Source organism: Salmo trutta, chromosome 36 (genome assembly GCF_901001165.1).
Source record: "Salmo trutta chromosome 36, fSalTru1.1, whole genome shotgun sequence".
NCBI classification, from domain to species: Eukaryota; Metazoa; Chordata; class Actinopteri; order Salmoniformes; family Salmonidae; genus Salmo; species Salmo trutta.
This window is the reverse complement of record NC_042992.1, coordinates 10,470,931-10,486,343: the sequence shown is the minus strand read 5'-3', so window position 1 is coordinate 10,486,343 and position 15,413 is coordinate 10,470,931. Positions and strand designations below refer to the sequence as shown.

Below are 15,413 nucleotides of genomic sequence, written 5' to 3'. Positions count from 1 at the left end.
TTTCAGTCTGCTTTCGTTCTTTCCGTTTGGTGCCTAATCCCAGATGAACACGACCCTGGTGCCTAATCCCAGACGAACACGACCCTGGTGCCTAATCCCAGATGAACACGACCCTGGTGCCTAATCCCAGATGAACACGACCCTGGTGCCTAATCCCATTATGAACACGACCCTGGTGCCTAATCCCATTATGAACACAACCCTGGTGCTTAATCCCATTATGAACACAACTCTGGTGCTTAATCCCATTATGAACACGACCCTGGTGCCTAATCCCAGATGAACATGACCCTGGTGCCTAATCCCAGATGAACACGACCCTGGTGCCTAATCCCATTATGAACACGACCCTGGTGCTTAATCCCAGATGAACACGACCCTGGTGCCTAATCCCATTATGAACACGACCCTGGTGCCTAATCCCATTATTAACACGACCCTGGTGCCTAATCCCAGATGAACATGACCCTGGTGCCTAATCCCAGATGAACACGACTTTAGTGCCTAATCCCACATGAACACGACCCTGGTGCCTAATCCCAGATGAACACGACTTTAGTGCCTAATCCCACATGAACACAACCTTAGTGCCTAATCCCACATGAACACGATTTTAGTGCCTAATCCCATTATGAACATGATTTTAGTGCCTAATCCCAGACAAACACGACCCTGGTGCTGCCCGTGCTCTGTCATCCATTCCCTAGCCTGCCTGTCTGCTACTGTATGAAGGTATACTTCTTCTAGCCAGGACAGCGTGTTCAGCAGCCTCTCCCACTGGACTGTGGATTAATATGTGAATCACAGGATGGAGCCCTCAGCCCCTCACTTAGGATCACTGAACAGGCTTAATTAGCCCTAGCTCTGGGCCTGGCACTCAGAGCCCTCAGAACCTATTGTTAAGAACCTGACCACCAGTCTCATTCTCTATTCTGCCTGCCAGCCTGCCTGCCTGCCTGCCTGCCTGCCTGCCTGGGTCAATATTTGGAATGGCGAGGACAGCCCCAGTGCATTAGGGGGGATTAGGGAGGGAGAGGGTCAGACCTTAAACGTTTTGCACCTCAGAGGGATTGAGGGGAGTTATTTATTGTGTGTGCGTATAAAGAGGCAGAAACCAAGCAGCTCGCCCTTTTAAACAATCCAACAGCCTTGTTTGGAGAGGAACCAAGAATTTATTGCCATGAATACAGCAGCTCTGCTATAGTAAAGCAGGGGGTGGGGGGGGTGGCCCCGTGGTTCACCTAAAGGATAGCTCCTGTTTTTCTGACACCAAGCATAAGAGAACAGACTGGAACAAGGAGAGACTATAGGAAATGATCATATTCATTGCGTGTTGCAAAATGTTTTAAAACGCTGTGCCCTAATGAACACGATTCCAGGCCTCTACAAGTGCTCAGCCATGCTAAACAGCAGCTTCTCCTCATAGTAATCCATACTACTACAGAGCTCAGCCATGCTAAACAGCAGCTTCTCCTCGTAGTAATCCACACTACTACAGAGCTCAGCCATGCTAAACAGCAGCTTCTCCTCGTAGTAATCCACACTACTACAGAGCTCAGCCATGCTAAACAGCAGCTTCTCCTCGTAGTAATCCACACTACTACAGAGCTCAGCCATGCTAAACAGCAGCTTCTCCTCGTAGTAATCCACACTACTACAGAGCTCAGCCATGCTAAACAGCAGCTTCTCCTCGTAGTAATCCACACTACTACAGAGCTCAGCCATGCTAAACAGCAGCTTCTCCTCGTAGTAATCCACACTACTACAGAGCTCAGCCATGCTAAACAGCAGCTTCTCCTCGTAGTAATCCACACTACTACAGAGCTCAGCCATGCTAAACAGCAGCTTCTCCTCGTAGTAATCCACACTACTACAGAGCTCAGCCATGCTAAACAGCAGCTTCTCCTCGTAGTAATCCACACTACTACAGAGCTCAGCCATGCTAAACAGCAGCTTCTCCTCGTAGTAATCCACACTACTACAGAGCTCAGCCATGCTAAACAGCAGCTTCTCCTCGTAGTAATCCACACTACTACAGAGCTCAGCCATGCTAAACAGCAGCTTCTCCTCGTAGTAATCCACACTACTACAGAGCTCAGCCATGCTAAACAGCAGCTTCTCCTCGTAGTAATCCACACTACTACAGAGCTCAGCCATGCTAAACAGCAGCTTCTCCTCGTAGTAATCCACACTACTACAGAGCTCAGCCATGCTAAACAGCAGCTTCTCCTCGTAGTAATCCACACTACTACAGAGCTCAGCCATGCTAAACAGCAGCTTCTCCTCGTAGTAATCCACACTACTACAGAGCTCAGCCATGCTAAACAGCAGCTTCTCCTCGTAGTAATCCACACTACTACAGAGCTCAGCCATGCTAAACAGCAGCTTCTCCTCGTAGTAATCCACACTACTACAGAGCTCAGCCATGCTAAACAGCAGCTTCTCCTCGTAGTAATCCACACTACTACAGAGCTCAGCCATGCTAAACAGCAGCTTCTCCTCGTAGTAATCCACACTACTACAGAGCTCAGCCATGCTAAACAGCAGCTTCTCCTCGTAGTAATCCACACTACTACAGAGCTCAGCCATGCTAAACAGCAGCTTCTCCTCGTAGTAATCCACACTACTACAGAGCTCAGCCATGCTAAACAGCAGCTTCTCCTCGTAGTAATCCACACTACTACAGAGCTCAGCCATGCTAAACAGCAGCTTCTCCTCGTAGTAATCCACACTACTACAGAGCTCAGCCATGCTAAACAGCAGCTTCTCCTCGTAGTAATCCATACTACTAGAGCTCAGCCATGCTAAACAGCAGCTTCTCCTCGTAGTAATCCATACTACTACAGAGCTCAGCCATGCTAAACAGCAGCTTCTCCTCGTAGTAATCCATACTACTACAGAGCTCAGCCATGCTAAACAGCAGCTTCTCCTCGTAGTAATCCATACTACTACAGAGCTCAGCCATGCTAAACAGCAGCTTCTCCTCGTAGTAATCCATACTACTACAGAGCTCAGCCATGCTAAACAGCAGCTTCTCCTCGTAGTAATCCATACTACTACAGAGCTCAGCCATGCTAAACAGCAGCTTCTCCTCGTAGTAATCCATACTACTACAGAGCTCAGCCATGCTAAACAGCAGCTTCTCCTCGTAGTAATCCATACTACTACAGAGCTCAGCCATGCTAAACAGCAGCTTCTCCTCGTAGTAATCCATACTACTACAGAGCTCAGCCATGCTAAACAGCAGCTTCTCCTCGTAGTAATCCATACTACTACAGAGCTCAGCCATGCTAAACAGCAGCTTCTCCTCGTAGTAATCCATACTACTACAGAGCTCAGCCATGCTAAACAGCAGCTTCTCCTCGTAGTAATCCATACTACTACAGAGCTCAGCCATGCTAAACAGCAGCTTCTCCTCGTAGTAATCCATACTACTACAGAGCTCAGCCATGCTAAACAGCAGCTTCTCCTCGTAGTAATCCATACTACTACAGAGCTCAGCCATGCTAAACAGCAGCTTCTCCTCGTAGTAATCCATACTACTACAGAGCTCAGCCATGCTAAACAGCAGCTTCTCCTCGTAGTAATCCATACTACTACAGAGCTCAGCCATGCTAAACAGCAGCTTCTCCTCGTAGTAATCCATACTACTACAGAGCTCAGCCATGCTAAACAGCAGCTTCTCCTCGTAGTAATCCATACTACTACAGAGCTCAGCCATGCTAAACAGCAGCTTCTCCTCGTAGTAATCCATACTACTACAGAGCTCAGCCATGCTAAACAGCAGCTTCTCCTCGTAGTAATCCATACTACTACAGAGCTCAGCCATGCTAAACAGCAGCTTCTCCTCGTAGTAATCCATACTACTACAGAGCTCAGCCATGCTAAACAGCAGCTTCTCCTCGTAGTAATCCATACTACTACAGAGCTCAGCCATGCTAAACAGCAGCTTCTCCTCGTAGTAATCCATACTACTACAGAGCTCAGCCATGCTAAACAGCAGCTTCTCCTCGTAGTAATCCATACTACTAGAGCTCAGCCATGATAAACAGCAGCTTCTCCTCATAGTAATCCATACTACTACAGAGCTCAGCCATGCTAAACAGCAGCTTCTCCTCGTAGTAATCCATACTACTACAGAGCTCAGCCATGCTAAACAGCAGCTTCTCCTCGTAGTAATCCATACTACTGCAGAGCTCAGCCATGCTAAACAGCAGCTTCTCCTCGTAGTAATCCACACTACTGCAGAGCTCAGCCATGCTAAACAGCAGCTTCTCCTCGTAGTAATCCACACTACTGCAGAGCTCAGCCATGCTAAACAGCAGCTTCTCCTCGTAGTAATCCACACTACTACAGAGCTCAGCCATGCTAAACAGCAGCTTCTCCTCGTAGTAATCCATACTACTACAGAGCTCAGCCATGCTAAACAGCAGCTTCTCCTCGTAGTAATCCATACTACTACAGAGCTCAGCCATGCTAAACAGCAGCTTCTCCTCGTAGTAATCCATACTACTACAGAGCTCAGCCATGCTAAACAGCAGCTTCTCCTCGTAGTAATCCATACTACTACAGAGCTCAGCCATGCTAAACAGCAGCTTCTCCTCGTAGTAATCCATACTACTACAGTTCACTACTACTTCAGAAGGAATTTTTCTCCGATTGGCTGAAGAGACGGAGAGAACGGGAGATGTCGAAGTGCCAAATTAGGGAATGATGTTGTTGCATTAATGATGAGACAGACGTTACTGGAACACCCCTCTCTACATTAAAGTGGTTCAGGAACATGAGCTCAGATCAGTTGTGTTTAAAGAAGCCCAAAGGAAGAATGTTTCCCCTGCATTAGGAGTGAACCCCCTCCCACTTAATACATCATATCATTCCATACAGCACACTGCTTAATGGGGCAGAGCTGGGACTCTGTGTGTGTGTGTGTATGTGTGTGTGTGTGTGTGTGTGTGTGTGTGTGTGTGTGTGACAGGCTCATAGACTTAGAGATTACCCAGGGTTTCTGTGGTATGGGGCGGCAGGGCGAGAAGAGAAGTGGACGGGCTTAAAAACGCTGTCCATAATCATATATGAATGCATTCACTTCGGATCAGACCTGGGTTCAAATACTATTTGAAATCTTTCAAACCCTTTGAACGTTATCTCAAGCCTGCCTGAAGTGCCAGATGGGCGGGTTTCACAGTTTTAGGATTATTCTTTTGGTCCATTAAGCCAGGCAAGCTCAATTGAGCACAGATAAAGTATTTGAAATGATTTCAACTAGTTTCTGAACTGCTCTGGGTATTGTCTCTAGTCACTCTCTCTGCCATCCATAGCTGAGAGAGAGGCTGACTAGCCCTAGCTGGCTGCCATGTCCAGTCAGTGTTGGACCAGTTAGCTAGATACTGTACTCTCTCTATGACTGTGGAACAGAGCTAAACTCTGAACTAACTCAGACTTCTACAAACTCGAAATGCCATGACTAGAGGCATGGTCGTCATACCATGTCAGTCTAGGAACTAGAGACAAAATACTAGGATGTACACATTCACTAAAACAGGCCCGCTGTTTTGTCATCTAAAGAACTGTTGGTTGTTTATGTGTTGTCTATGGGGCGATTGAGTGTAGTGCAGTTGAACAATAAAGTTGTATTGTATCAAACTGTTGGTCTGACCATTGGCTACCTAAAGATCTGCAGGTGTGAGTGAGAGGAGGGTGAGGTGACGTACCAGCGTTCTCAGAGAGGAAGGAGAAGTCCTCCCTGGGGTAGGAGGCTGAGGGCTGGATGAACATCCCCTCGTCAAACCCTTCCTCCGACTCCGGTGGGATGTTGTAGACGAACCGCCGTGTGATCTGTTTTTTCCTCCGCCCGCTCCCCGGCTCCGCCTTCTGATCTTCCCGCTTCACCACCACCGGCCCGCCCGCCGCCGCCCCGGGAGCCGGCTCGTTCCAGACGAACACCGGCCCCGGAACGCTCGGAGGCTCGTTCTCAGCCGAGTTCTCACAGCCCCAGCCGGAGCTCCCCAGGGCGCAGCCCTCCCCCGCAGATACCATCACATCACTGGGCTCCTCCTTCACGCTGCCTCCCCCTACCTGGTCCCCATTGTTGACATGACCACTGGCTTTTATCGACAGCTTGGACAGGATGCTGGTGGCCCAGAAGTTACATCCAGGCTTCTTGTTGGTGCTGCCGTCCGAGCCCACCTGTCCTGCTCCGTCTTTGGCCACCGTTCTCCTCTTGTTGTAGTCCACCACCACTGAGTCGGGGGCCTCCTGCTTGATGCTGATGTTGAGGGCTTCCTTGATGAACGCCCGACACGATCCCACCACCTCCGTCATCTGGAGGAAAGAGGCCATGGACATCACCTCGATGGCGTTCTGACTGGTCAGTAGGAGGTTACCGCTATACAGGAAGTCCAGGATGACTGAGAACCCCGCCCCGGCCGCCACGTCGAGATGGGTGACTGTGGTCGTCTGGTCAGATGGCGAGGATGAGGAAGTGGAGGAGGAGTTCTCGCTCTTGGTCAGGCAGTAGAGGGTCTTGAAGTAACGGCTCCCGGCCACGAGGATGTTCTTGTGCGCCCGGAACACCTCTCCACTCACAACGATGTTGACGTCACACAGGATTCCTCCCTTGCGTTGTTTGTCCAGTTCCTGCAGCAGCTGGTAGCAGTACGAGTCCTGGTTAGGTTTGTTATTACTGTAGTAGTCTTCTGTCTCCATGTCTGTCCCCTGGGGGGGGTCCTCACAGCCAGGCCGCTCCAGCTCCTGGTAAACACACACACACGCACACACACACACACACACACACACACACACACACGATTATTGGCAAGGGACAAAGGACAGGGGTGCACCTGGCAGGGGTGAAACTGGTCTGACTGGCTCCATAATGGGGGAGGTGAGTTGCGAAGGTGTGGGGTTGCTTTACCTGGCGGAAACTGGAAATGTAGGAAAGCCTTCTACTACTGCTGCTTCTGCTACTACTACTCTAAAGTAGGTGAATACACTGTTGTCACGAGAGAGCGGCTTGGGTCACGGTTACTCCCAACTATCCAGATGACGGTGCAGGTCACCCAGATCCAGATGACGGTGCAGGTCACCCAGATGACGGTGCAGGTCACCCAGATGACGGTGCAGGTCACCCAGATGACGGTGCAGGTCACCCAGATGACGGTGCAGGTCACCCAGATGACGGTGCAGGTCACCCAGATCCAGATGACGGTGCAGGTCACCCAGATCCAGATGACGGTGCAGGTCACCCAGATCCAGATGACGGTGCAGGTCACCCAGATCCAGATGACGGTGCAGGTCACCCAGATCCAGATGACGGTGCAGGTCACCCAGATGACGGTGCAGGTCACCCAGATCCAGATGACGGTGCAGGTCACCCAGATCCAGATGATCTATTTATTTCCTATTGAGTTCAGTACTCTTTCTATTGAGAAAGCATAAACATGTGTTTTAGTACAACAATAGGACTTCATCTGGATCTGTGAAAGCGTCCCATTGAGTCAACTTACAATCAACCATGACGGACGGAGACAGATCTAACTACCCTGCTACCTGTCACTGTGATGTCTGATGGGAGAGAAACCCCTCCTCCTTCTGCCTCCATCTCGCCTATCCTCCCTTCATCCTCATCCTCCATGGGAGTTTCCCCAACCAGGGCAGCAGACCAAGTTGGTACGAAGCAGAACACAGCACTGGCTGAACAGTTACTACACTAACACACTGGCTACATACATTTCTGCCTCGTAAGAAATTGCACAGCAGTTGTCCTAATCCTGAGTAATTTGCATTGCTCGAGCCCTGCACCCCCCCACCCCAGCTGGGGTGACTAAATTCAGACTAAATTCATTACTCTGCCTTCGCAGGTCCCTACACCCCTACTCTGCCCTCGGAGGTGCTTACCCCCCTACTCTGACTGGATGCCCTTGTCCAAGCAGACAGGATGACTCTCTCTTAATGCTAGCTAACGCAACGCAAGACCGGGGAGGGGAGAGAGATTGGTCACCCCATTTCTAATAACAGGCCCTCTCCTCCAGGCTCATTGTTCAGTACCTCACTGGGGCCTCTTTGTATGGCCCTGCACTCACTTATTACACACAGCAGCTAAAGCCTGGCTCCTCTGTGTCTCCTCTGCTCTAACTCTGCTCCCACTTAACAATAAAGGCCCTAATGTGAGTGTGTGCGTGTGCGCGTATGTGTTTGCATGCTTGGTAAGACATGGTGCACGTGGCTCTCTAAGAGGGGCTAAGCCCTGAATAGGATAACAGGAAGGAAGGAAAAGGCAGAATGATTCCATCATCATCCACACCACCATACAATGGGCTCAATGCCAGAGAGTCGGTCACTTTATTTTTTTACCCCAACAGGATGGATAGTATTTGGAGAGGTCATAGGTGTGTATAAGGAGGGAGGAGGATGAGCACGTGGATGAAGCATCTCTGGGGAAATCACCAACACATAGTCTTGTCCTACATAAACTAACCTTCAATCCAAACTGGTTCTCTAGCAGATTAGTCAGAATGTCTCGAGAATGTCCTTTTTCAGTGTTCAAGAATGTCCTTTTTCTCTTCATTCAGATTACACCCGCTCACTTTCAGTTATTTGAAAATGAAATCTACAAAATATCACTATTTTTAAAACATGCCATAGAAAGCTGGTTGCAATTTCAGTTTAGTCCACCAGAAAAGAACAAACAAATATTAAAATTGTTCAACTTAAATATACTAATTGATAAAAACCCGTTATTATGGGGTTTTTTCGGGGGGGGGGGGTTAATCTTTGTAAATTATATCATAAATAGGACTGGTGGAGTTGTCACACATGCAGTTAAAAATATATGGAAATGTCAGCTCTATCCAAAATTACAAGCAACTGATTGCAGCATTAGCGCAAAGTGGAAGGTGAAGAACTTGTCTGCCGGCCCTGCGTAAAAGACAAAAATTGTGATAAATAAAAAAAGTCAACCAGTTTAATTTAAGGACCAAAAACATGACAGCTATGCCATAAAGGTTGCGAGGACATTTTCTATGTACCGATTCCATGGCACATGGTTTATGGGCTATACTCGGCCTTGTCTCAGGATGGTAAGTTGTTGTTTGAAGATATCCCTCTAGTGGTGTGGGGGCTGTGCTTTGGCAAAGTGGGTGGCGTTATATCCTGCCTGTTTGGCCCTGTCCGGGGGTATCATGGGAGGGGGCCACAGTGTCTCCTGACCCCTCCTGTCTCAGCCTCCAGTATTTATGCTGCAGTAGTTTGTGTGTCGTGGGGCTTGGGTCAGTCACTTATATCTGGAGTATTTCTCCTGTCTTATCCGGTGTCCTGTGTGAATTTAAGTATGCTCTCTCTAATTCTCTCTCTCGGAGGACCTGAGCCCTAGGACCATGCCTCAGGACTACCTGGCATGATGACTCCTTGCTGTCCCCAGTCCACCTGGCCGTGCTGCTGCTCCAGTTTCAACTGTTCTGCCTGCGGCTATGGAACCATGACCTGTTCACCGGACGTGCTACCTGTCCCAGACCTGCTGTTTTCAACTCTCTGGAGACAGCAGGAGCGGTAGAGATACTCTCAATGATTGGCTATGAAAAGCCAACTGACATTTACTCTTGAGGTGCTGACTTGTTGCACCCTCGACAACTACTGTGATTATTATTATTATTTGACCATGTTGGTCATTTATGAACATTTGAACATCTTGGCCATGTTCTGTTATAATCTCCACCCGGCACAGCCAGAAGAGGACTGGCCACCCCTCATAGCCTGGTTACTCTCTAGGTTTCTTCCTAGGTTTTGGCCTTTCTAGGGAGTTTTTCCTAGCCACTGTGCTTCTACACCTGCATTACTTGCTGTTTGGGGTTTTAGGTTGGGTTTCTGTACAGCACTTTGAGATATCAGCTGATGTAAGAAGGGCTATATAAATAAATTAGATTTGATACAGGCCTGCAACAGTACTGCATGTAAGCTATGTTAGATAGGCTGCTGTACAGAGGTATGGAGTCCGGCTAGGACTCCCTCCTCTCTCCTGGTCCAAGATCAGCTCCAGCTCCACACTCGAGTTCATCCTTCATCCTTTCTCCAGATGTGCCAGGTGTTACAGTGTGTCAGTGCTGCTGGATGGCAGTGCTGCTGGATGTCCAGGTCTCTCACACTGATCTGACTGGGTCCAAAAGAGAACATTATGGTGACGATATCCACCTCTGTGATGTGGCCATTTGTTGTAGGTCTAGAGATAGTTAGTGGTGGAATAATAATCCATCTGCGTCCTTATGCAGTACGAGGAAAAAAATGTATGAAATGCATGCATTCACTACTGTAAGTCTCTCTGGATAAGAGCGTCTGCTAAATGACTAAAATGTAAGGTTCCTACTATCCATGTAGCCTTTATTAAAATAGTTGACTGAAACTACCTACCAATGGATATCCTGTGATGTACAATAATCACTTACCATAACGGAGTTTAAATACAAAACAGTTCCCTTTAGAGTAGAATTCTCAGAACGATATCTCACAACACCAAAACAAACCAAGGGCCGTGCGGGCAACGAGAGCCCTGGTTAATGTGGCCATACACACACACACACACACACACACACACACACACACACACACACACACACACACACACACACACACACACACACACACACACACACACACCTCCAACCCCACAATGAGCAGATGTGACGTAACATTGTTCTCAGAGACGACAGAGGACAGCGGAACACCACTAATTTCTGCTTACCCCCCCATACACACAAACACCCCTGTTCCTCTACCATCGATCTACCAACCCTATCCTGAGGCCAGCTAGCTCCCCACCCTCTCTAACCCAGACATTAGAACACTACTACAGCGGTGTGAATGACCCTACGGTGTGTGGAGGGGAAGGGGGCTCCAGGCCTCCCAACAATGCAAAGGGCTCCACATAGGGCTGAAGAATTCCTGGGAAGAATTCTCTGAATTCAATTCAAGGGCTTTATTGGCATGGGGAAACATATGTTAACATTGTCAAAGCAAGTGAAGTAGATAATTAACAAAGGTGAAATAAACAATAAAAATGAACAGTAAACATCACACTTACAGAAGTTCCAAAAGAAAAGACATTTCAAATGTCATATTATATCTCCCTCTCCCCTTCCCTGGCCGAACACTACCCCAACCCAACCCAACACTACCCCAACCCAACCCAACCCCAACCCAACGCTACCCCAACCCAACCCCAACCCAACACTACCCCAACCCCAAACCAACACTACCCCAACCCAACACTACCCCAACCCAACCCCAACCCAACCCTACCCAACCCAAACACTACCCCAACCCAACACTACCCCAACACAACCCCAACCCAACACTACCCCAACCCTACCCCAACCCAACCCTACCCCAACCCAACACTACCCCAACCCAACCCTACCCCAACCCAACACTACCCCAACCCAACACTACCCCAACCCTACCCAACACTACCCCAACCCTACCCCAACCCAACCCAACCCCAACCCAACGCTGTATAGAACCTCTGTACCAGGACTGTACAGCCCAGACCCAGGCTTGTACGAGATCCACACTCAGTCAGCCGCAGCTGCTTTGGTCTGTGTGCCTTCTCTATAGCAGAGCTAATTGAGTAATCGAGTTAGGTTAGCCACGCAGCTGGGCATGACTTTGATCGGGAATAAGGTGAAGAAAATAAGGATGCCATTTCATGTGCTGCAACAATGCAGTTCACACAGTCAATATTCAAACAGTATCAGGCTACTGTTATAATATATATATATATATATATATATGGAAAACACCACAGGGAAAAAAATAATTTGCATATATTTAACTTTAACCTTAATTAAATTGAAAAAATGTAAGAGATTTTAAAGACCATCTAAAACCATCTAAAAATATGCTACGACGTGAAATTAGGCTATAGCAAAGTGTTTAAATACACAATGGATAAGGCAGGTTGGTGTCTGTCGTGTCCCTCCCTATCTTTAACTTGTAAACCTACGCCAGGGCCTTGTTACCAACCATCCGGGGTCGTCTTGTTTCCAGGGAGGAGGACTACTGCTTCTTCTCTAATCTCTCCTCTCACTGGATTTCCTTCTTAATTAGTGACGTGTACAAGTTAGTGGATCGGACAGAAGGAACTAACCATGCAGTGTGATCCAATCCTTTTGCACTTCACTGACAAATTAAGAGTCAAAGTGTGGCTACATGCTCTTAATTCCCCTGACAGCTTGAATCAGAGTCAGGATAGGGAGTGATCGATATCAATTTGGTAACTGGTATCTGTAGTTCTTGTATATTTGGTAACTGGGATATGTAGTTATTGTGTGTAAAAAAAAAAAAAATACATATACATGTGTAAATATATGTGTGTAAATATACAGCCCTGGGTTGGATCGGGGTAGTTTACGGCACACACACACAAACTACAGATCCCCAATACACACACACACACCAAATTGCTATTTATCACTTCCTATCCTGACTCTGATTCAAGCTGTCAGGGGAATTAAGAGCACTGTGATTACCCTTTAACCCTGTGTAAAAAAAAAAAACACTGTAGCCCAATTACAATTCACAACATTGTTGTTAGATTTGAGTAATTGTGTAGTAATTGTGTAGTAACAGTCTGACAGTTTTTGTTCTTACACAAGTGGAATGTTTAATCTCGTCCAGAAGCAGTTTTATATGTCCTATGGTCAGGACTATTCCAGCTATGTGAATAATTTGCATCAATATATTAATCCTTTTCACATTGGTAATTTCACCAAGTAGGCTAATCAATGTTTGATATCAAGCTAACAGGGGAAATAACCCTTGGTGATGGTCTTTCAAGAAGGCATAATGGTTTCAGTTGTCCTCTACATACAATCTGACAATGTATGGCTATAGAAATCTATGATATGAAACAACCATACCATAATACCCCCCATTAATCCATACATTTATGGGGTGACAAGGTCAGATGTTGCTGTGACGATCCATGATGCTGCTGGCATACATATGAACCCATTAGAGTAAAATTCTACCAATTAGAGTCCCATTGTAAGCAACTGGGACTTTATTTACCTCTCCTCCTGTTCAACCTAGGCCATCACACACCATCTATGGATTTTTGGGGGGTCATCTTGAACAATGCCTCTAATTTAACTGCCCCAAAGTGGAGGAAAGGGAGAAATGCGCCAGAGGACATTCTGCTCTTTACTGTAAGCGAGCCATCAAAATGACATTTGAAGCAGAACAGAGGCTTGGTTGGGTAGGCAGGGGTTCAGTTCCCCAAACATAGCCTTTTTTGCCTTTACCTCCCTTATCTCACCTCATTTGCTCACATTGTATATAGACTTATTTTTCAACTGTATTATTGACTGTATGTTTGTTTTACTCCATGTGTAACTCAGTGTTGTTATATGTGCCAAACTGCTTTGCTTTATCTTGAGGTCGCAATTGTAAATGAGAACTTGTTCTCAACTTGCCTACCTGGTTAAATAAAGGTGAAAAATAAATAAAAATATGGTCAAGCCCTTACCTTTGGCGACCTCTAGCTAGCAATCATCCAATGTAGTTGCTGGTAACTAGTATGTGTACTGTTCTTGTGGCTATGGAAATGTAAATTAAGCGAAGCTAGCTAACCACCTATTACTTTTAGAATAGTACTGTAAGCTAATGGGACTCCCACGGTTACTGGCCTACAGGCTAACTCGAACTAGACAGATTTGTTTAGCTAGTTATTGGTTTCTACAGTAACGTCACCATTAAACACATTTTATTTACGTTAGCTGTAACGTTAGGTACTTAGATTGACATGGGATAAGGCTAGCTCCCATTTACTATCAAGCAATAACGTCAGTTTCAAACTAGAAAATTACATAGCCTCTTGTGGGGAAATGAAACTGCCAGCAAACTGTTAGCTCGAACTAGCCCGGCTAGCAAGCTACTCGAAGTCAACTGTGCCTAAAACAGAAACTAGCAAGCTAATTAGTTGGTTAGCTGTCTTGTCTATTTTCCTTCTCAGATAATATTGGCTAGCTACAAATAACTAAAAATGAAAAAAAAAATGAAATTAAGAGGATGACACTTTACCTGCTTCGTCGGGTCATTCCTCCCGTGCTCAGAAGACAGGTGATGTCTCAGCAACAAGGCCCGCTTGTAATTTCGACTACCTCTGACCAGCTCGTCGTTGTTTTTAGTGGGAATGTTGTGACACCAGGAGCAGGACATAAGTCCCGTCTCCTGACAAAATGTGAGCCATGGAAACTCCTGTAGCCATGAAGCTTGGAATTGGGAGTGTTTCAGGAGTAGCGTCTGCGGTCTCATTTCTACCCAAGATTTCCCGGCGGCTTCGCCTCTGTCGTCCTCGGATCCCGTGCCCCCGCTGCCCAAGTCAGCGCCGTCCAGGCAGTTACCCGCTGTCCGGCTACTCCCTTCCCTGGACTCTTCTTCTCCGACAGTTACTGCCACCCAACCGACACGATCCTCTCCTACCCCTGATGCCCAGTTGCCCCCTTCCGGGTCCTCTTCCTCCTCAGCCTCTGGTTCTGTGCTATCACTGACAGACCCCCCACCCTCCACTTTCCCTTGCGATGGTCCTTTTGCCCCCAGATCCCTATCCTCTTCTTGATCTGGCCTGTTCCCGTTCAAATGTCGGTCTTGACAGGCCTGGGCCTCCCAGCTGTTACTGTTGCCCCCACCGACACCACTGGAGCTGGTTACCGCTAATCCACCTCCTCGGAACGCCAGCGACCTGCGGTTTCTCTCTCCGGACATTTTCTTAATATATCAAAATTTACCACTTTTTTAACAATATTACTACCGACTAATGTCTATTTCTTTAAGTATGATATGTTACGGATCCGAATTAAATGGCTGATTGTCGTTTTTTTCCGCTTTGGCCTCCTGGTGAGAGTATGTAGGTTATGCGGAAATAAATAAAGCTTTTAAACGCATAATGAATTTCAGGTTTCTAGCTGCGTCCGCGCAGGCTTGCAGAGGTCGAATGGCAACGACTTTCCCCATAATGCACCTCGATCAGAGAAAGGGGGGGTAGTTGGGGCTCATTTAAAGGAAGATGGGGGGTGCGGTTAACAGCATGGCGTCTTTTGTTTGAGTGGCTGCGCTCATTTTACGCGTGCTTTTCATCTTATGTTTACCTTCTCTTCAACCAATAAATCATTGTCCTCCTTTCATACCTCATGCCAAGCGGGTTGGCAGGCCCCTTGTATTAAATAACTGCGTCAAACAGATCTAGTGCGCGTATCGTGTTTGTTTTATACTAATTCCAATGGACAGGTACAGCAAGTGATCCAACGCACAAGGTGTAGTGGTGGTGGTGACAGAGCCTACCGGTTACCACAGGCACAAAGTCAACATTGGCTATATCGTAAAAATTCCTGAATTTTTGTTGTTGTTGCTTTAGGGCAGTG

General features: G+C 47.2%; 1 protein-coding gene across 1 annotated transcript in view; it reads right to left on the bottom strand.

The window, feature by feature from the left end:
• LOC115175380 (zinc finger and BTB domain-containing protein 10) overlaps positions 1-15,013 on the bottom strand; it is a 30,550-nt gene extending 15,537 nt beyond the window's left edge. The window contains exons 1-2 of the mRNA XM_029734614.1: positions 14,074-15,013; positions 5,715-6,753 (exon numbers count right to left, since the gene is read on the bottom strand). Coding sequence (XP_029590474.1) covers positions 5,715-6,753; positions 14,074-14,757 — 1,723 coding nt within the window. The 5' untranslated portion in view covers positions 14,758-15,013. The remainder of the gene's footprint in view (positions 1-5,714; positions 6,754-14,073) is intronic.
• Positions 15,014-15,413: the final 400 nt, after the last annotated feature.